Source organism: Vespa velutina, chromosome 9 (genome assembly GCF_912470025.1).
Source record: "Vespa velutina chromosome 9, iVesVel2.1, whole genome shotgun sequence".
Taxonomy (NCBI): domain Eukaryota; kingdom Metazoa; phylum Arthropoda; class Insecta; order Hymenoptera; family Vespidae; genus Vespa; species Vespa velutina.
In genome coordinates, this window is record NC_062196.1 from 8,722,505 (window position 1) to 8,745,025 (window position 22,521).

The 22,521-nt window shown below is 35.4% G+C and overlaps 5 protein-coding genes across 11 annotated transcripts in view; 2 read left to right on the plus strand and 3 right to left on the minus strand.

Annotated features, from left to right (window-relative positions):
• Positions 1–3,792: 3,792 nt before the first annotated feature.
• On the plus strand, positions 3,793–9,490 carry LOC124951684 (ribosome quality control complex subunit NEMF homolog). Its single transcript, XM_047500459.1, has 10 exons — positions 3,793–3,983; positions 4,134–4,305; positions 4,378–4,580; positions 4,665–5,743; positions 5,844–6,024; positions 6,147–6,448; positions 6,570–6,732; positions 6,790–7,060; positions 7,129–7,388; positions 7,473–9,490. Exons 1-10 carry the CDS (start codon positions 3,928–3,930, stop codon positions 7,669–7,671), a joined length of 2,886 nt encoding a protein of 961 aa, XP_047356415.1. The 5' UTR covers positions 3,793–3,927; the 3' UTR covers positions 7,672–9,490.
• On the minus strand, positions 7,985–10,679 carry LOC124951686 (serine/threonine-protein kinase VRK1-like). Its single transcript, XM_047500465.1, has 8 exons — positions 10,552–10,679; positions 10,240–10,450; positions 10,105–10,157; positions 9,914–9,983; positions 9,630–9,826; positions 9,315–9,528; positions 8,557–9,236; positions 7,985–8,477 (listed from the first exon to the last, which is right to left on the minus strand). Exons 1-8 carry the CDS (start codon positions 10,594–10,596, stop codon positions 8,364–8,366), a joined length of 1,584 nt encoding a protein of 527 aa, XP_047356421.1. The 5' UTR covers positions 10,597–10,679; the 3' UTR covers positions 7,985–8,363.
• Positions 10,680–10,841: 162 nt separating this feature from the next.
• Positions 10,842–22,521, plus strand: part of LOC124951685 (serine/threonine-protein kinase greatwall) — a 38,708-nt gene continuing 27,028 nt past the window's right edge. Inside the window, exons 1-4 of one of the 4 annotated variants that reach the window (XM_047500462.1) lie at positions 10,846–11,078; positions 11,157–11,391; positions 11,524–13,483; positions 13,524–21,308. In XM_047500462.1, coding sequence (XP_047356418.1) covers positions 11,170–11,391; positions 11,524–13,483; positions 13,524–13,585 — 2,244 coding nt within the window. In that variant the 5' untranslated portion in view covers positions 10,846–11,078; positions 11,157–11,169 and the 3' untranslated portion in view covers positions 13,586–21,308. Of the gene's footprint in view, positions 11,079–11,156; positions 11,392–11,523; positions 13,484–13,523; positions 21,309–22,521 lie in introns of those variants that run through there. The other 3 variants (XM_047500463.1, XM_047500461.1, XM_047500460.1) reach the window with 3 other exon arrangements.
• On the minus strand, positions 13,751–17,483 carry LOC124951687 (proclotting enzyme-like). The gene is made up of 6 exons (XM_047500466.1): positions 17,100–17,483; positions 15,700–16,013; positions 14,899–15,389; positions 14,525–14,799; positions 14,284–14,429; positions 13,751–14,211 (listed from the first exon to the last, which is right to left on the minus strand). Exons 1-6 carry the CDS (start codon positions 17,272–17,274, stop codon positions 14,059–14,061), a joined length of 1,554 nt encoding a protein of 517 aa, XP_047356422.1. The 5' UTR covers positions 17,275–17,483; the 3' UTR covers positions 13,751–14,058.
• Positions 19,419–22,521, minus strand: part of LOC124951683 (protein grainyhead) — a 63,405-nt gene continuing 60,302 nt past the window's right edge. For 3 of the 4 annotated variants that reach the window (XM_047500456.1, XM_047500458.1, XM_047500454.1), the window contains one exon: positions 19,419–22,234. In XM_047500456.1, coding sequence (XP_047356412.1) covers positions 21,946–22,234 — 289 coding nt within the window. In that variant the 3' untranslated portion in view covers positions 19,419–21,945. The remainder of the gene's footprint in view (positions 22,235–22,521) is intronic. The other variant, XM_047500457.1, reaches the window with a different exon arrangement.

Genomic DNA, 22,521 nt, shown 5'->3' on the forward strand with positions numbered 1-22,521 from the left:
TCTCATTAATGATTTTTATATGCACCCTTGAGGTTGTTTCGTTTCCGTGATCGCTGATATTTATTTTATACGTAAACTGGTGCCCAGATTTTCTGATCCATTTTAAAAGCAAGGAAAAGCGTTTTCACAATACTCATACCATTTGAATGCTATGGTAATTCATTCGGACAATATAGGGAACTTTGGATAGATGGTTTGTTAAATTTTATGTTATGGAAATAGTTTTCTTTAGCATTCCGCCGAGTAAACATTAAAGATCTCTCTTTTAAAACGACTAAGATTAAAATATTCATACTTTCGGCGATTTTATAATTATTTTAAGAATATATAGTATACACGGAGTACGATGAGGTAATATTTAGACGATAATATGTTCTGTAAAACATCGCAAATGAATTAGATATGGAATAATTTTCTTTCAATCTTCTACGCTCGTCTAATGTCACCAAGAAGAAAGATTAGATGCAACGTACGAGTTACCAAATCGTTGTATTTCGAGAAATAATATCGAAATACACTCTTATTCTATGGCTACATTAAATCATCTTATAGATATGATTATTTCATAATTATTTAAAAAATGTACAATGTACATTGTATACAATATTTAAACAATAGTAAATTAATTTAAATAATAAAAACACGAAAACGCGCGAATAACTTAGAATAATTTTAATATAAAATTCCTCTACTTTAAAATCATAATCGCGGGATAGTCGGTCTTGTGTAATATAAACACAAACACGCTTTTTCTTAACTTTGACTATTACTGAGTTAATTTTTCCTTTTGCATTTCAACCAGCACACATCGACTTTCTCTCTTTCTACAAGCGGAAACTTATAAATTAATATTTTCAATAATTTTTCTGTCATTTAAACAATCTTCAATGTACGCGGAATAGAATACATTAATATTTAAACAATAATACATTCGTTTAAACATTAAAAAGGCAAAAACGCACATTGGATTTAGAATAATTTTAATATAAAATTCCTCTACTTTAAAATTATAATCACAGGATAGTCGGCTTTGTATAATATAAACATAAACGCACTTTTCCTTAACTTTGACGATAATACAATTAATTTTCTGTTGTGCACTCCGACCAGACTCTCTTTCTAAAGATGAAAACATAAATTAATAGTTTAGGTAATTTCTAAATTAATTAAACAATATTTAACGTACACGGAGCACAATAAAGTAATATTTAAACAATAGTAAATTCGTTTAAACATTATAAAGACAATAACGCGCATGGGATTTAGAATAATTTTAATTTAAAATTTGAAAACTTAAAATTTTCATCGCGTATTTGTTGGCCTTTTTTTTTTTATTAACATATACGATATCTTTAAAGACTTGAACGATTACCGAATCAGTTTTTCTTTTTCCGAGTAAAGGCATAAGGGATCGTTATCGCGGAACGCGGATTTTAGAGTAGAGTCACCGTTAGCTCGTGGGTCTCCACATGCAGCAACCTCCACGTGGTGAGACCTGGGTCATTAATACTTGCAAAGTCTAATTATAAATCTTATAATACAAGTATTATCGAGCGAATGGCTGCATATTGTATTACTTTTCCATAATTTTTTTAATTTAATTCCAACTAAACATTAACATATTTCTATCTTATATAGCTAATAATACTTCGAAAGAAGAAATATAACAGAATTTATTGTACAATAATTTCTTACAGAACGACAAGGAAATTTATCTATCACAATTTTATGTTCTTTGTCATTTCTATTTATTCTTATTTACTCTCATTAATTATCCTTTATATATCTCGGGTGGGACCCATGGGTGGGGCCCATGGATGAGGGCCTCTGTGCGGGTTGCTATCTCAGCATCGTGTGGAGTTGTATCTCTTTTCTTCTCTTTCTGGGGCTCTTTTTTCGTTCTCCGGCTCTCTTTACATTCTCCGGCACTCTGTTTGTTCTCGGGCTCTCTTTTCTATCTCATATTTTTATGTTTCAATTATGTTTTCAATTATGTTATCAATATGTTATTTTCTTTTAATTGTATTTTCTTAATATTTATTTATGTTGTTTATTTTTATTTATATTTTTAATTATGTGTTCAATTATGTTTTTTATTATGTTTTTAATTATGTTTCTAATTATGTTTTAATTATGTTTTTAAATATGTTTTTAATATATGGTTATTAATTATGATTTACAGCTTTAGGTAGGATCCATGGAATGTTGCGGACTGCTGATTTAGTATCATGTCGAACTACTTCTCTTTTCGTTTCTTTCTCTAGCTCTCTTATCTATTTATATATATTTATTTTCTATTTTATTTATTTTCTATTTATAATCTACGTATATGTTATGTTTTATTTTATATATATTTTTGCTTTCTCTTATTTTCTCCTTAGCTTCTTCTTTTTCAGGATAGATCATCGAGGGATAGGTTCATCTGCGGCCGGATGCTACATCGCATGGCAGGATTCATCATCGATTTCTACGCGAGAATACGGGAAGGATAGGAAGGACACTGGCGCGCGTGTCGGCGGGCACAGGCGTGGGTGTTCTCGGGCGCGATTATATTTCGTTTGATTGTTCGTATCGAAAACGCGAATTGTAGAGTAGATTCATCGTTTTTCTAACACTCGCGTGGGTGTTCGGGCGCGATTAAAGGTCCTACCGTGGACTTCGTTTGATTTTTTGCAAATTTCGATGGAGGTATTTCGTGAATTTCGGCTTAACAGTAGAATCTACGTAATTATAACACACACGTGAGTGTCGCGATGCGATTAGTATTTCTAAGGAGTGCGCTTTGTTTGTTCGAAATTCGGAAAGCACGAATTCGGATGTGCTTAATAATTCGTTATGTCTGAAGCGGACGGTGCAAATGGTGGAGCTATCTGTAAGAGGTGTGTTGTAGCTAAGCTACGCATCCCCTGTTAGTTAAGAAGCCAATGCATTGAAGCGGAAAGGTATCCCGGATCGGTATCGCGGAACGCGGATTTTAGAGTAGAGTCACCGTTAGCCCGTGGATCTCCACATGCAGCAACCTCCACGTGGTGAGATCTGGGTCGATAGTACTTGCGATATATCGAAATCTTACGCAACTACTAACGAGCTAATGGCTGCATATATCAAAATTTTTTCAAAATCTTTTTATATCAATTCTGATTAAACATTAAGGTACTAACACTTTATATTGCTAATACTATTTCCACAAAAAAATATGTTGGATGTAGTAAAATAGTAAAATAATTTTTATTGAAACGAAGAAAAACTTTTCTATCGCACTCGTCATCATACCTATATACTTGAATTTATTCTTATTTACGCTTATTTACCTTTTTGATTAATTAAATTCTACATTTTTCATTCTACTTATGCATGCCATCGCATTCACATATTTTGTAATTCAAAATATTCGTCATCGTACCTTTCTTTTATTCTTGCCGCTTTAAATATTTTATATGTTATGTTATATCCTATAATATATTCGATCATAAATATTATCGAGCTAACGGCTGCTTAAATACACTTTAACCATTTGTACAAATTTAAATAGAAATAGAAAATATAAAGTTCGTTCAATTAAAAAAGATTGAATTAATTTATCTTCCGAGAAGTATAATCTGGTAGATGGTTTTTCCTTTCTTCTGTCAGATGTACTATTATTTTTATTATATTAAAAAATTTTTCTCGCATATTAACCCTTGAGAGGGACATAACCGAAAAATCTCCTATATCTATGTAATAGATGCATAGTGTGCACAGTGTGCGCAGTGTTTCCTTATTGCGCTTGTAGTACAGATTTTGTCCATATCTGTCGCTAAAGTCGTATACGCTATGAACGTGAAATGTTTCGATAACTTTTGATATCGTTCTGTGATAAGATATGTATAATGTTAAATGTCCGTATTTCATTGATTTCTTATAATTGATATTAAATAAATAGGCAAAATGAAGACACGATTTAATACGTATGATCTTGTTTGTTCCGTAACGGAATTACAAAGGTAAATAATGTAATGTTTTATACAGAGTTGATTTTTGTACTCTGATCTTAGGTTAGAATATGACAATTTCTTCATTCAATATAATCTAATACTTTTTTTGTTAAGTAATTATAATTCTTAAAAATCGTAATTCTTAATAATTTTGTTTAGATTAATTGGTATGCGTGTCAACCAAATATACAATGTCGATCATCGTACATATTTGATACGTTTTCAACGAAGCGAAGAAAAATGTATCCTGTTAATCGAGTCTGGTAATAGGATGCATACTACAGCTTTCGAATGGCCCAAGAATATAGTACCATCGAGTTTTTCAATGAAGGTAATTGTAGGATATATCTTTTGATGATATTATTGAACAAGCATGATTATTTATATAGCCTTTTAAATGCAGATGAGGAAACATTTAAAAAATAAGAGACTCGAAAGTTTGAAACAAATCGGTACTGATCGCATAGTGGATTTACAATTTGGCAGTGGAGAAGCTGCATATCATATAATATTAGAAGTATATGATAGAGGCAATATTGTTTTAACAGATTATGAAATGACAATTATAAACATTCTAAGGCCTCATACAGAAGGTGACAAAGTTAGGTAAATGTGTGAGAAAAATAATAGAAATGCTATGAGATATTATATTATTTTGAATTAATATTAACGAATAATGTGATATTGTAGATTTGCGGTTAAAGAAAAATATCCTTCAGATCGTGCTTATACTGCTACTATGGCACCGCTCGAAGATATTAAGAAATCCATCGAGTCCGCTAAATCTGGTGAAAATCTAAAGAAAGTTTTGAATCCTCTTTTAGAATTTGGTGCAGCTGTAATCGATCATGTTCTATTGCAAGCTGGTTTTGCATCTGGATGTAAAATTGGTAAAGATTTTGATATCGCGAAAGACATGTCTAGGTTGATTGTAGCTCTGCAAAATGCAGATGATATGTTGAATGATGCAAAAAAAAATATTTCAAAAGGATACATTATACAGAAAAAAGAGATTAAACCGTCTCCAGATAATGAAGAAGATTTCATATTTGCTAACATAGAGTTTCATCCTTTTCTATTTGAGCAGTATAAAAATTATCCTTATAAAGAATTCGATTCGTTTGATGTCGCGGTAGATGAATATTTTTCCACAATGGAAGGACAAAAACTTGATTTGAAGGCTTTGCAAAAAGAAAAAGAAGCCATGAAAAAATTAGAAAATGTAAAAAAGGATCATAGCCAAAGGCTAATTACGTTAGAAAAGACACAGGAATTGGATAAATGGAAGGCAGAATTAATTTCTAGAAATCAAAGTTTAGTAGACAATGCAATTTTTGCGATACAAAACGCACTTGCAAATCAAGTATCATGGCCAGATATTCAGATTCTATTAAAAGAGGCACAAGCAAGAGGTGATCCTGTTGCTTCTGCTATCAAACAGCTGAAATTAGAAACAAATCACATTGCGTTATTATTACAAGATCCTTACGAAGATAGCGACGAGGAGTCCGAATTAAAACCGACAGTTATTGATATTGATTTAGCTTATAGTGCCTTTGGTAATGCTAGAAAATATTATAATCAGAAAAGGTCGGCAGCTAAAAAGCAGCAAAAGACCATAGAGTCTCAAGACAAAGCTTTAAAATCGGCAGAAAAGAAAACAAAACAAACATTGAAAGAAGTACAAACAATTCATAGTATTAATAAAGCAAGGAAAACGTATTGGTTTGAAAAATTTTACTGGTTTATCTCTTCAGAAAATTATCTCGGTAGGTTACAAATTAAATATATTTACTTCGCGTATATTTGTCTTCGCGTTCGACACAAAATGAAAATAATAATTTTAATAATATATTGGACGGATTGCAGTTATTGGTGGAAGAGATCAACAACAAAATGAATTGATTGTAAAGAAGTATCTTAAAACTGGAGATGTTTATGTACATGCAGATCTAACAGGTGCTAGTTCTATTGTTGTAAAAAATCCTGCTGGTGGACCTATACCTCCTAAAACATTGGCAGAAGCAGGGACAATGGCCGTAGCGTATAGGTATATAGGATTATAAAGCATAAGATTTACATTTTATGCGATAATATTAAAACTTAACTTTTTTATGATACTTGTAATATTAACTATAAGGGTACGTATTTATATGTATTATTTGGGAATAGCATTGCTTGGGAAGCTAAAGTAGTCGCAGGGGCATGGTGGGTAAATAATGATCAAGTTTCAAAAACTGCACCAACTGGTGAATATCTTACAACTGGATCCTTTATGATACGTGGGAAAAAGAATTATTTGCCCCCGTGTCAATTGATAATGGGTCTTGGCTTTCTATTTCGTTTGGAAGATAGTTCCATTGAACGGCATAAGGATGAACGAAAAGTCAGAGTTATAGACGATGAAATTGAAAAGAATGAATCTACGGTTGAAACAGATAAAGAAATAGAATTAGAAGAAAACAGTGATGAAGGTATATAATATATAAAATATAAATGTTCAGATATTCTAATAAGTTCATTTGATATTGTATTATAGAAGAGAGATAAAATTTTTACATAGAATGTACTTATACGTTAATTTATATTATTTAGACGAAGATTTGGAAAATCCAATACAATTAGATTCTATTAAAGAAGAATCTTTTATAGAATTTAACGCGATGCCAAAGGAAAATGAGAATAAACGTGACAGTGGTAGTGAAGAAGATACAGACTTTCCAGATGTAGAAATCAAAATTGATTATTCAACATTAAGGTATTGTTTATCAATCTCATAATTTGATAAATATGTCATCATTTTATATTTTAATAGAGTCGAACTCCATGATGAAAGTGATACTATAGATAAGAAAGATGAGGAAGATGTTACTTTTATTGGCAATGATAAATCTATAGTAATAAATTGTAATAAAGAAGGAACTACAAGATTTAAACAACAATTGGCTTTAAAGACTGAAAAAGAAAGTAAAAAGCTTGAACAGGGTCAGTTGAAAAGAGGTCAAAAAAGTAGACTTAAAAAGATAAAGGAAAAGTATAAAGATCAAGACGAGGAAGATAGGCACTTGGCTATGGAAGTTTTACAAGTAAGCAAAAAAAGGAAAAATATATTTTTCTTATCAAATATATAAATCTTTCATATATTATAATATAGTCAGCAGGAGCTGCAAAAGAAGATAAACGTCGTAACAAACATAAAGATCCGTCTGGTCCTAAACAACAAGGAAAGAAAAAGGGAACTGTAAATCCACCTACAATAAAACATATTAATGTCGATCATCTCGATGAAGAAGATACAGGACCAGTACCTGAGATGGATATGTTGGACCAATTAACAGGAAAACCAGTTTCTGAAGATGAATTATTGTTCGCTGTACCAGTTGTAGCACCTTATAATACTATATTAAATTATAAGTAAGTAAATTGTACTTCTTGTATTTTTCAATATTTTGCTTATGGCACATATTTTTTTTTTTTTTTTTTTTTTTTTCATTTCAGATTTAAAGTAAAATTAACACCAGGTACAAGTACAAGGGGGAAAGCTGCAAAAACTGCCATAGCTGTGTTTTTAAAAGATAAAGAGATAACCTTGCGTGAAAAAGATTTGTTAAAAGCTGTTAAAGATGAATCAGTAGTTCGAAATATACCTGGAAAAGTAAAAATAAGTGCACCACAAATTCAAAAAATAAAGAAATAAATAGTATTTCTTAAATAATATTATATTTTTATGCTCGTTTATAATTGTATATTATAAATATACTTAAGTCTGTATATTATTGGTTGGAATGGCAATGTTTCATGAAAAGTGTACTCAAAAAAAAAAAAAAAAAAAAAAAAAAAAAAAAAAAAAGAAAAAAAAAAAGAAAAAAAATATAAAAAAGGAAATAGAAGAAAAAGAGGATTTAATAAGTTAATTTAAATCCCGTACAAGTTTGAATATCAATGTTCTTGAAATTGCCGTGCTTACTCTTTATGAGAACTTTTCTAAGAATTAAAACTTTTAATAGAAATTTACAACAATAATAAAGCTTGATATTTATTTATCATTATTAAATAACGCCAGACAGTTCAATTTGTTTAATTTCAAGAAATTTTAAGACTATAAACTAATTAATTCTTGGAATAGTAATATTATATCGTAGATATACTTTATATTACTTTTTCGGCAGGCCGCACTTCAAAATTATTCTTTTCCTTCGTTATTCGCATTATGTATAAAAATAATGAAAGTATATAAAGTTTATAAATAATACGATTTCTACAAAATCTGTATTATAAATTATGTCGATTTCAAAGAGCATATAAACTATGTACACTTAATATAGAAAAGATGGATATTATTCATGATGTACAATATCTTTTTAAAACAACTAATGATCACAGTATCTTTTAATCGCTTTTAAATATATCATCATCTGATACATTACACTGACGTGTAGTTTTGAATTTAGGATTTGTATTCGAAGATTTTGCTGGTCTTGATCTAGTTCCCTTTGACATAATCTGGAAAGATGAGAATATGTCACAAGACATCATATAAGATATGTAGTTGCAAAAAATAAAATGGATTAAATTTTCCTACCTCCGTTGCTGTATCAGACTCGGAATCATTAAGATAATTGACCTTTGTCTTTGTTTTAGTAATTTTCGTAGTTTCTTCTTTTTTAGGTGTTCTTTGCTTTAGCTTTTTCTTTTTAGTAATTTTAATATCATATTCTTCATCAGGTTCGTCGCAAGACTCAATATTGTTCAGTACCTTTTTCAAATCTTTTAATCTAGCACGTTTCTTGTCGATTAGAACACCTACATTACTATCATTAAGGGCATTATTTCTAATAGGACTCGTTGCTTTCGAACGTGGACTTAGCCTTTTTATTCCTGCTATTTTATTTACTTTTCGTGCAATAGATTTAGAAACGATAGCTTTCTTAGCTGAACCAGATGCATTATTAAATTCTAATTTTCCATTTGGCTTGTGACCTAATTTATTTAAGCCGTCGGTTAAAATTTCTATAAATTTTTCATAATTTGGTATTCCATTGAATTCTATAGTTTTTAACAATTTCATATATTCAAGTACTGGTTTTGGTGTTAAATCATGAAAACATTGGTCCAAAAAGTTTGGAAGATTTTCAAAGGCTTTTTCTTTTTGTTTTTGTACAGTAGTTGGATTAGTTAAATCCTTATCCCATGGAAGAGAGCCACACAACCAGTGTATCATGTTATATCCCAAGATTTCAAAATCACCACGCATTGTAGGTACTGCAAAAATACATAATAATAAATATGGGTATATTTAATTTATAAGTATATACTTTAATAGATTACTTTTATACTTACTCCCTATATGAGCATCTCTACTAGTATACTCAATAGTTCCATCATGTGCTCTTTTTGGATCTGGCTTATATTCTGTTTTTGTTGTATATCGCGTTGCTAAACCAAAATCTACTAAATAAACTTGATCCAGAGACTTTGAACTCAATAATAAATTTGACCCCTTTATGTCAGCATGTACATATGCATTGTTATGAATGTATTCTAATACATTTATCTGAAAGTAATGATAGCGCATGTATGTGGTTGAAGAACATTATGTTGCACTGAAATTGCCAGGAGAAAATAGGTATTTTAATAAAAGATAGATTTACTCACTATTTGTAAAGCTAGTTTATATACTGTATGTTCTGGAAATTGTTTGTTATTTTCTTGAAATAACTTCCACAAATCAGTTCCATATCGATCCATCACTAAGAACCGATATTTTGTTTTATTATATTCATGACTTCCAGAGGCAACATAATGAGGCATACCGAATACTGACAACTTCTTTTTTTTTTTCCAAGCTTCAACTAAAATAAATAATATAACATTTCGATGAAGACATCATCAAAGTACATGGTCATCTGAAAAAGATGTGTTACAAAAGTAGGACTCACTGTTTTCTAATTTTGCCTGTCTTATGTAAAAATGCATTTCAACAAATAATGGCCCATTCCCATGAGGTTCCTAACAATATAGAAAATTTATAATGAAAACTTTTAATATTATTTTGACGTAGAAATAAATAAATAAATATACGTACATATATATATATATATATATATATATATATATATAAGATACTCACTATTTTTATCACATTAGGATAGTTTTTTGGAACATTATCTTCGTAAGGTGCGCCTACAGCAACAAACAAACAAGCTTTTTTAATTAAAGCAAGAATGAAGGAAAAAAGAAAAAAATTGTAAGGAACAGTACATACCGGAATAGACTTCTCCAAAACCACCTATACCTATTGACTTATCGAGAATCCATTTTTTTCCTTTTATATCTGACAATATAGTTCCAGCAGGTATAGGATCGGGCATTTTATATAAATTTCCTTTCTTTTTTGGTGCTCTTTTTGCTACTTTTGCACACATTTTTAGGTTAATATGATTAAACGTATAAAAAGGGATTAACACTAAATAGAACTGAAAAAAAGTATAATTAAGTAAGGCTGTTACGAATTATATGAAAAAGTAATCGTGTCACGAAGAATCAAGTTATAATAAAGTACTTTTCGAGTACTTACAGCAGCGGCAATAGATTTCGCAAAATGATCGTGTTGAAGTAACATAAAAAAAATTCAAACGCGGGCACCGGAAATGCAGGCTGATAAAGCAGGGTGATCTTAGTAAAATTTTCCTAGTATATAAGTATATATCTATAGGCTATTATAAAAGTTTCTTTGCACCATTTATATTTTTATATTTATCGTGGAAAATTGAAAATTTCTTGTTTGTTTCATTAAAAATTAAGATATAAATTGTTTGAAAAAGAGATAATATTCTGATCATTTGATCAAAATAAAAATATTCAACAACCGGAAATCGATGATATACGTTGGTTATACGTTGGATATACGTTGATAGCCATGACTAGATATATATTAAAAAGTTTATCAAGTTTTCCCTGCGCGCGGTTTGATTATTCGAAATGTCAGCGGACCGTTAAATACGTTTAATAATTCTTTTTCAATGGTATCGATAAAGTTGATAAGATAAAAATTTTGTTAGACGAAGTAAAAATGACGTATGCCAGTTTATTCCTTCTGTTATTGTAAATATATTTCATGATATGCGCGAGATCTTTTCGAGTTGTGCCCATTCGCTGGTATTCAGTGATTTGTGTTTTTAGGTTATCTTTTTAAATGGAAGATTCGGCGGTCGAATTGGTCGATTCAAATTCTGATACAAATGGTCAATTTTGCGAGTCGGTCGATACGATCTCCAGCATGAACGATGCCGATGACGAGGGGATTGAACGCAGTGCCAATTTTGGCAATTGCACGCCACAACAATCCTCAGAGAATAGGCATATTGATAATTCAATTTTCAATACGATATCCAAAATTGTTAATCCCGCTGCGAAGGTGAGCAATCGAACAAGTTGTTACATATATTAATATAACATATATTTTTACGGAGCATAAAGTACATTTTAGGAATAAGTATTATTATTTTCTTTTAAAATATATACACATTGACTTTCTATTTTTTTTTAGGTACCAGATATGCAAGACTTCAAAATCGTTAAACCAATAAGTAGAGGAGCATTCGGTAAAGTGTTTCTAGGATACAAAAAGTCAAATCCAGAGCAATTGTTTGCTATTAAAGTGATGAAAAAGAATGAAATGATAAATAAGAATATGGCATCTCAAGTTATAATAGAACGAAATGCATTAGCATTGACGCACAGTCCTTATTGCGTACATCTGTTTTATTCGTTACAAAGTGTTAGCAGCATATACTTAGTCATGGAATATATGGTGGGAGGTGATCTTAAAAGTTTGCTCGGCGTTTATGGTTACATGGAAGAAAGCATGGCAGCTTTTTATACCGCAGAAGTATGCTTAGCTCTTGAATATCTTCACTCTCACGGTATAGTCCATAGGGATTTAAAGCCAGACAATATGTTACTCTCGAGAGAGGGACACGTTAAACTCACTGATTTTGGTCTTAGCAAAATATCGTCCTTGCATAGAGATCTTGAAATATCAGATTTAGTAAATTGTACACCTAGTCTTTGCGCTAGAACCCCGGGACAGTTATTATCTTTAACGTCTCATTTGTCCTTTGGTTCTGGGCAACAATCGGTGAATGACTCGATAGCCAGTAATGAAAGTGCCAATGCTGTTCATTTAATGTCGGCTTTACAAAGAAATTGTGGCAAATTGCAATCGTCTCCTAACTCGGTTGTCTCCTCGACCGACGCTGCGTCTGGCGATTATTCTCGTGTATCTGGTATTACACCATTTCAATCCGCAGAAGATCTAAGATTTGGAATACAGAACGGAGGTGAATCGAATGCGAGGACAGAGAATTTCAGTGGGGATAGTAGCTCTGGTAGTTATCACACGTGCGAAGCCTCGTCGGTTAGTAAAATCAATCCTATTGGCCTTAACCCAGAAGAGGAGGATGAATCTACGTTAGAGGCGGAACAATCGCAACAGCTACTTTTGCATACGAGCCCGATCAGTACTTGTGTAAATTCGTTTTCACGAGGAACCAAGAGGAAAAGAGTTATGGCAGAAATAACTTGTGGTTTGACGCGTGAAATTTGTCTCATGGATTTGGACAAAGACAAAACACCGAAGAGACAGAATTGCGGTACATCGTATTCCTGTAGGAGTCCCGATCGAATCAAAAGAAATACTGCATTGGGCGAGATGACCGATGAGAGCGAAGATGAAAATGCGGATAAACACGGTGACGGTCCCGTTGGTGGTGCTGATGGTGGTGGCGTTGGCGGTGGCGGTGGCGGTGGCGGTGGCGGTGGTGTCGCTTTTAGTACACCAGTGTCCTCATTGAATGTCAAATCGGAGGAAATAAGCCAGGCAGAAGCAACGTGTCAGGAAAATCATAGTATGCCTCCGGTGAAAACAACGAGATTTCATCTTCCGCCTGCAGTATCGTCAGAATTTACTCCGGACTCGAGTACTATAAATAGTATACAGAATGAGAATATTATATCTCCGATCAAGACACCGGCACCTTTGAATAACAGTTACACGACTTATCGAACACCGAAGTCAGTTAGAAGGGGCATACAAGGTGGTGGAAACGCTCGATCGGACGAACGTATATTAGGTACACCCGATTATTTAGCACCGGAATTGCTCTTACGGCAAGGCCACGGTCCTGCCGTCGATTGGTGGGCTCTCGGTGTTTGTCTTTTCGAGTTTTGTACGGGATTACCACCTTTCAACGATGAAACGCCACAGGCGGTCTTTGCTAATATCCTTGCAAGAGACGTACCTTGGCCGGAGGGCGAGGAAGCTTTGTCCTTCGCTGCTACGGAAACCATCGATGCGCTCCTTACGTTGGACCAATCTACACGGCCATCCGCGAAAGAAGTAAGGGATATGAAACTCTTTGAAAATTTTCCTTGGAACGAACCATCGAAAGCCGTTGCTCCTTTTATACCACAGCCAGATGACAATTATGATACGTGTTATTTTCAAGGTAATCTTTTAATTGCTACTATACTTTATTCGCTCCAAAGTTATAATATTGGGATGTTTGATTTCTAGCAAGGAATATACTACAGCATTTAAATGTCAGTAGCTGCGACACGTAACATTTGTCGTTTATCCTGAAGAGCCCAGGATGAACGTTATTGCCGAACGATAGTTGTCACGACACGCGTAATACATAAAACGTGTCAAAAATGATAAAATTAGGAAAAATTATAATAATTATATAGAGTTAGATGGTAATCGTTACACGATATGCATAGTTTTATTTTTATTTTTATATACTGGTGTATGTAGAGCATATAAAATATCTTATTGCCACGTACAAAAACGACGAGTACGATGATCTACATAAGTATCTATGAGCGTCCGTAAGAGAATACGTAAAATATGTGTGAGATAAATGTTGCGATGAGAATTTACGAAATGAAATGAAAGTTCTTTTTCTTTTTTTTTTTTTTTTAGAGTTTAAAGGTGGGAGAATGAGCTTAGCTTTTTAAATTGATACTTCACGCATTCTTACGCTATTGAAATGAGAAGAGGGTTCGAAAATCACTTATTTACTTATTTAAGATTCTTGTAGATCCAAGGTAAGAAATGCGTTACTCTTGTATAAACGCCAGGATATTGTCCCTTTCCACAACCGATTCCCCAACTGACGATACCAACCTGTGTCCAACGACCGTCATTGACCATTAACGGACCACCGCTGTCACCCTGCAAATACGTGAATTAATTTATATTACGTGATAGCAATCGAATTGTATTATGAAGAAGTATTTGACGAACCGAGCAGGAGTCCATAGCGGCCCGTCCAGCGCACAAGAAACTGTCGACTATACCACCGGGTGCCGCAGAACCGTATTTAAATTTACATTCGCTATTCGACCAGACTGGAATTGAAACTTCTTGAAGTATCGCTGGCTGTGGACCACCTTGTTTAAGCAACGATATAAATATACGATATAAAGGGATGTTGTAATTTACCTTTAATACGTATTGTAATATTGTCATTTATTAAAGGTCTTACTTTCCCTCAAGGAGCCCCAACCAATGACAGTTGCAGTCATTCCGACATAGAGCTTCGAACCACTCGGCAAACAAATGGGTCGAATTTGTTCCGTAAATTCAACCGGCTCGCTCAACGTAAGAATGGCTACGTCATTGTAAAGAGTACGCGAGTTAAAACCTCTGTGCCTTACTACTCGCTTTACCCGTCTTTCAACGTGACGTATCTCACTGTTCGTCTTTATATTGTAATCCCCAAGGCGGACCGTTAATCTCGCTACATCCCAAGAGTTCATGCTGAGAATAGATTGGAAATGGACGAATTACCTAAATGAACGATTTATCTACTGTGGTTCGATGATTAAAGAATTGGAGATAAATGATTGGAGTGCTTACTTAACGACACAATGGGCAGCGGTAAGAACGTGTTTGTCATCTATCAGAGATCCCCCACAGAATTGACGTCCGGCATTGAAGAGGGCAGAGATCCATGGCCATTCTCCAGGATCGGCGTTCTGACCACCGACGATGCGTTCTTGATCTTGATTACCGTTTTTCGCTCCGCATTGAGACAGATCTATGGGCGAGGAAGTCGTCGAACTAGGTTTATTCGTTGTCGAGATGGTCGGTGCACCTGGCCACCAAGCTGGTTTCTTCGTCGGCCATGTCGTCGGTATGCCAGGTTTCTTTGAACTCGTTGTAGATGGTTTCGAGGTGGGCGACGAAATCAATCCTGGATACGGCGGATGGGTGGGTAAAGGTGGGATCGTGTGATCCGGTGGATGAGTTGGTATCGGCGGTGGCCAACTGGCGGCCGTTGGTTTTGGTTTTGGGTTCGTTCCCGCTTCCGTTCCCTCTCCGTCTTCCTTCGTTTTAGCATCTTCTATCTAAAATGTTCAGTTTAGCGTTTTAAGAAGGCGAAAATATTCTCTCCAACTGTTTGCGTTATGGATCCGAAGGAATGCCCAAGGACGAGGTAATAAAGCGGATCGTAAAAAGTCGTTTGCGAAATATTATTGTTATCGTTGGATAGATAATAGGGTTCTACGACTTTCTAATTCAGGCCTTAATGGTCTCTTCAACGTCATAGTCGGAATTGGTGGAACAGAAACGAAATAGGATTTGGAGAAAATTTTACGAGGATAAGAAGATTAAGAGAGGGATGAAAAGTAACGCAAGAGATTACGAAGGATTCACCTGTTGATCGTTTACGTTTTGACCGTCGCAATTCTCCAGGCCGGGTGTCGCGATGGGATTCAAGTTGGAGCAACAGATTCCGAAGCTCGTGCGGCCGTCCTCGAGAATGAAGCTGCAAGTATCGTAAACACCAAGAACCCAACCGTCGAGAGCACCAAGATCGGGTATCTTGAAGTAAGGATAACATTCTTTGAAAGTAGTGCACCGTCCAATCTCGCCCTTAGACGTAAGGCAGGTACCGCGTTCCGCGGATCCGCTCCAGAGGATGCTTCGACCGTCTCTCGATAATGACGTAGGATCTGCTTCTATAGCGGCTGCAATTTAAAATCCAAAGAAGTCAATTAATTCGAGCTCGAATTGATCGATCGACGATGAGACTCGTATTATAATTATCGTAGGAAATTACTCCAGGTTTAATTTTTAATTTTTGCGAGTTAACATACGTACTTTTTATTTATTATTTCCTTTTCGATCATTTATCATAGTATACGCACGTTGTTTTATTTACTAAGGCTGAAATTGCGGTATGCGAGGATATATACTAGACGCTTCGGCACGTATTCGAGGCGCATTAACGATGTCCGGTGAGAATGACACATCGCGTACCTTTTGTAATAGGCAGAGGACCGTTCGTCACGTAGTCTTACGAATGATTTTCTAATGATACGCAGTGTAGTAGGAAGCAACGATCATATTCAGGTTCATTTATGTTGCGAGCAGTTTATAAATCGTCCGTAATAGGAAGTTTTGTTTTCAAAGATAACTATAAAAAATTGTCTTATATTATGCCACATTGGATTCTTTACGATTGACTCTTTTGCCAGCCTATAACATCGAGTAATGAGTTATGTTAATCCGTGTAGTATTGTTATAACGTGTAGACTGCAGACAATGTGATCGGAAATTTGATGACATCATTCTACGAGTTTGATTACCCCGGCGAACAATGTGTTCCTCGGTTCCGATCAAAGATTTCTGGGGACGATCGACGTACAACGTACGTTGGCAATAAAATTCCATCGAAGAATCTGAGAAGGTGGAGTTCGCTGACCCTGACAGTCGTACTGCGGTACACGTACGTCGAGGTTGTTGCGCGCCTGGAGGACTTCCGTTTACCGTCTACGGAACGATAAGAACGATCGTAATAACGATCGTAATAACGATCGAGGATCGATCAAGATTATTGTCCACGTGAGAAACAGGCTGCTAAGATCGATCTCTCGATCGATCCGATCCGATCCGGCTCACATAGGTGTAAGATAAAAAAAAGAATATTCGATAGGCATTCGTCGCGAAAGGAAAAGGTTTGATGCGTGCCCAGTTTATTTTGCCCAAGTGATATAAGTAGATATATTATATTTCTTAGGTATAAATGAAAGAAAGTGAGGTGAGATGCTTACCTTCAACGACGATCGCGTCGTCCTCTTCTCGATACAACTCGTTGTCCTGACGATCAAAGATTAAGGATCTAGAAGCCGGTTGAACGTTAGACATAGATTCGGCCGATACACTCGTGATTCCTAGAAACACGAGTACCGTTGCAAAAAGCGGAGGTAATGCTCGTTCTCGCCGCATGATGCCGCAAATCTTATTACGAAGCGTTCGATACGATCGATCGTTTGCGCGCTGTCGCGAGGGAATGAACGAAACGATTACTCGTCCTCGCGACTTCGCGTGGATTCGCGTCTTTGCCTGAGCTGGCAGAGAGTAGAGAAGGTTCAGGATCGGCGTTAAGCTGCCAACCTGCCGGATAGACGCGGACTCGGGGCTTATAACGGGTTCGCCCCTTCCATCGACTGACGTCGGCTCGCTCTCTAGTCTCTGCAGGTTCCACCATGAGATTTCGTTATATTCTCTTGTTCTTTTGAGCGTTCCTCAAGAGAGAGAGACATCAGGATCCTTCGGGAAGGCGGACGAAGAGCGTAAGGGTCACACTGCGGATATAATACATACGTACAAAAATCAAATCTCTTTCGATTCTAAGCGTTCTTCGAATATAATGGATCGCGGTTGTTTTTAACTTTTAACTTGTCAAAGCCAAAGAATTTCTTGATATATCGTTTATGACGAGAAATAGAGTTACTGTTTCTGAACGGAAAAGTTCAATCGCGTCAAGGACGTAAATTCTAAATTGGTATTCGTCTTCGAATAGATTACATTTTTGTCGTTGTAATATTTCTCGATGGACTAACGATATTCGTCGAGTTTCTAATGAATATTCCAACGACCGAAAGGTGTCATTTGAATTTTCGTTGAAAGAAAAAGTGTCGTTTAAATATTCATTAACGTTGTAGGAACATAATGGATCGTAGTCCGACGAAGATCGATGTTCTCCAGTGTATGTTTTCCACTATTATTATGTCTTGAAGCAGCTTGGATTTGCTTTTGGCATGTACGTACGGACTTTTGCGTCGTCGAATGTAAATGGCTTTGCGTGCGTGCACAAAATTAGGTAGAAGAATTTGTGCGCTGGCGCCACTTCAGAATCTCGAGCTATTCTCTCCCGAAACGTGCAAACCGGTTGGCAAAGCTGAAATATACCCGAATGGTACGTTGCACTTGTAACGATGGACCCGGTCCTTAGGACAAGGGCATTCCTCTTAAGTGATAAATAAGGATATAAAAATCAAGCAAAACTTTTACCAGCTTCTCGCATCCTTAATTTTAGTGGATATTTCTTTTTCTTTTTTTTTGTTGTTGAAAATAACGTTCGAAGAATTTGACGTTTCGAATTCATCCAGTTAGCGCGCTGCTGTTGCCGAAACGGAATAGAGATAAGCCTTTGCAAGATATTATAATTTACATCAGGGCCAGTGCCCCCTCACAAGGTCGTGGATTCTTACACAGATTGCCGTGAATAAGACACGCGTAGATCGATGGTTCTTAGTATAATACAGAGTCCTCTTTTATCTCCTTCTCCTCCTCTCCCTCTCTCTCTCTCTCTCTCTCTCTCTCTCTCTCTTCACGTATTTATCCTCTTTGTATCTTAGTTTCGTTCTCATAAGACTATGCGTATCTCCTAATTAAAGAATCGAGTATTGGTCGATTTAAGATAGGAGAGCAACGCGAAACCTTTTTATACTACTTAAATACAAGAAGAGATAGAAGTCGAACGCTTATCATTATATACAAGATTCGACGGATCTTTCTCGTTGATTGTCTTATCGATCATCTCGATTCATTTTGGATCCGTTAGGGCAATCGATATGTCGCCAAAATAGTTGTCAGAACGACTTGTCACGTTGCTTCATCCGTGAAGCGATCGTCGAACCCTGACTGTAAAGTCGTCGACACGATTTCTTCTCTTCGCTTGATGTTTTCTTCTCCTCCCCTGTCTCGTTTTCGTCCTCTTCTTCTTCTTCTTCTTCTTCTTCTTCTTCTTCTTTTCTTCCTCGTTTTTCTTCATTCGCCAGAGAGGCAACCTCCTGTTTATCTTCCCTTATAGGTTTACACGCTCCGGATCTCCTTTTTTGAATTCCTCGCTGACTGGTTTCCACGAAGAGAGGACTCGTGTGTGTCTCGTTCGGGCTTCTTCCAAGATCGCGAATACAAAAGAAACGAATAGGTGAAATAGGAGGAGTCCTATGTATTTGATTTCTCAGCATGGTATGTGTGTATGTGTGTGCGCGTGTGCGTGTCTATATACATATATATATGTATATATATATATGTATATGTATATATGTATATATACAAAGGAATAACAAAGTTCGAGAAAATTTATAAAACGTACTAATATAATATTTATTGTTGCAATAAACATCGAAATAATATAATATCACCTCTGGCACAATCTCACGATGGCAAGACAACGCGACGGAAGAAAGAAAACATGCTTAATATTTCAGCTTTCTGTTATCAATACTCTCTCTCTCTCTCCCTCTCTCCCTCTCCCTCTCTCTCTCTCTCTCTCTCTCTCTCTCTCTCTCTCTCTCTCTTTCCGACGACATTTCCACGCTACATTCTGAAAATCGGATATTCCGTCGATCGGATAAGCGACAGATAAAGAAATAACATTTCTTGCGATTAGAATACGCTTATAACAAATAAGTCAGAAGTCATCCCTTCTTCTTGTTCTCTCTCTTTCTTCTTTTATATCGTCATATTTACGTCGTTTAAGTACGATATCGACACGGCTCAATAAAAAAGAAAAAGAAATGGCTACGAGGAAACAACGAACAAATCTTTCTTTCTATCGTTAGAAAGTAAACTACTGCTCAGAGAGATTTGTTTCTTTTCGAAACCTCAAAAAGGATTCTGATAAATTTGCGTGACTGTGGCTGGAAAAATTAGCAAAAGATTTCTTTAGATTCGTAGTCTCCTCGTAGCGTTAACACGTTTATCCTTCGTAACATAGAAATAATATTAATAGTTATAAGTATTATAAAGATGATATAATAATATTATCAGTAATAATAATAAAATAATAATAATAATAATAATAAAATGGCTCATCGACGCAGCCGTTCGTATGCGAAAGAAAGATACGTCGGGACGGTGTCTTTTCTCGTAAATGAACGGCCAACGGGCGGAGGGGTGGGTCAGGGCGGGGGAAAGAAGGGCTCTGCTATAGTTATTATTTATAAAAATGTCATGGAGCAACGCTAACAATCATAACTAAAAAATTTTTTTTCCTTCTTCATCTTCATCGATATACTCGCATACGTACGCAATCATTCTCTTTCTATATCATTTCTGTTCCATGCATCGTCTCTTTCAATCATATACTACTCATACTGCAAGCACACACATACTTTCTCTCTCTCTCTCTCTCTCTCTCTCTTTATTCTAAAATTCTTTTTTACGTCTCATACGATTATACATTCTCGTATAAAAATAATGATATAGGTATATCTCTAATCGATAGAAACAATAATATTAATAATATTAACCTATATGCTGTCTGCGATAAATGTAACAAAATATAGTATTCAATAATAATATGCATTTTACAAGCGTATTTTGATCGTTGCTTTGATATCGGTATCGACAATACGTATGATTAAACGCAAAAACAATATAAATGTCGTGATCGTGATATTCTCTAATCTAATCTATCGGATCTCTAACATTATAACGAACAACAAGAAAGCGGTACGCGATATGGATACACACATAAGCGCGAACGCGCAATTCTACGATAAAATTGTAATATTTTTGTCTCTGCCAATGGCTTCTTTTTCACACTGTTATAAAATATAAACTATTGTATTCGTTCGGTTTGATACGTAGCAATCTGATATTAAACCTTGCCATACGTAACTCTGTTTAAATAATGTGATTATTTAAAAATGGCAAATGGCGAGCGTCAAAGGTAATATGATTACGTTGTTCGAGGTTGTAGGACTTGGAAGAACGTCGGTCGTTCAATGTCTTAACGATAAAGCACGTGGGAGGTTGTCTAAAAATATCATCAACAATGATAAAAAGTATGGGTTAAAACTTTTACAAGTAAAAAATAACATCAACGCTTTTACTGATACGATAATAAAATGAATCCAAATAGAATAGATACATTGATCATTTTTTAAAGGAGTTCCTAATTGAAATAACGTTGTCGAAATGAGAAATAATTTGGTGTATATTAAAAATAAATTCGAATACGTCGACTTCACTCGATACTATCTTCTCCTTCCATTCGTGTAGATTCGCATTTGTGCGATATATTTTATAATAAAATAAACAAAATTTAAACTCTAAACCGCAAAGATACGATAATAAAATAAAATGAAAAAAATCTCATATAAACATACGTCATACGTATACGTAAGATACAATGGTCCTCTTAAATCAATTTTGATTGATTTACACGTAACGATAGTTGCACGCAACGAAGAATGATATGTTTCTATCTTAAAACGACGACTATCTTATAATCTAACCGGTTCTTCTTCGTCCATTCTCTCATGTAAGATCTTAATCTCGATTCGTGCTTTTTACGTTGCGTACGGCGCAACATATTTTTTTCTTATTCTAACGAGTAAGTAAAATGTTTAAAGTTTGAGGACATCTGAAAGATGTGAGATAAAAGGCGATCGAGTTATCCTCGATTCTTAAGAAATTAGAGAATGAATCTTAGCTCGTTCTGGTATTTGCGCCAGCGGAGATCGATTAAGCATTCTCAAAGTTCGCGGACGGTCGGATGGCTCTTCGGAGAACTTGGATCGCGTCCTTCGGCCGACTATCCGTCCGCCTACTATGTACACGTCGAAAGATTCAGAGATGTCCGGATGATAGTTCCCACCTTCACGTGTTTCCACTTTCGTGAACGTGCGCGTGTGCGTGACCGTGCGTCGAGTTGGCAAGGGGCGAATGGGCGAGATGTGGCGGTGACGAGGGTAGTTCGATAAGCGTCACGTCGTAACCGCTCGTCGGTGCCTCCCCGGGATCGGTTGGATCGCTCGGCGAGCCAGGATTGGTAGAATTTCGTTCGCTTACGGCATCTCCGTTCAATCTCGAATGACTCACCTCCAAGAGGAACAGATCTTCGTCCACGTAGAATCTGATCATGTCGTCATCAATTTTCGCCGTAATGCTGAAACAATTCAAAAATGGTCTCGCATGATGCAATCCATCCGTCGACATTTCTTTTTTTTGTTCTCTTCCTTTCTCTTTTCTCATCAGAGAAAGGTACATCGGGTATATCGCGGCTCGCTAAAGGGATATATACGTATAAACGTTTGTGTCGCATGACGATAGTCAAAAAAATAGGAAACGGGGCTTTCCAGGAAGAATCGAGGATGTGAGATAGACGAGACACGTGATGGTTGCACCGTAGGACAGAGCATGCCAAAAGTTAGTCCGAGCCAGGCAAAGTTGCAG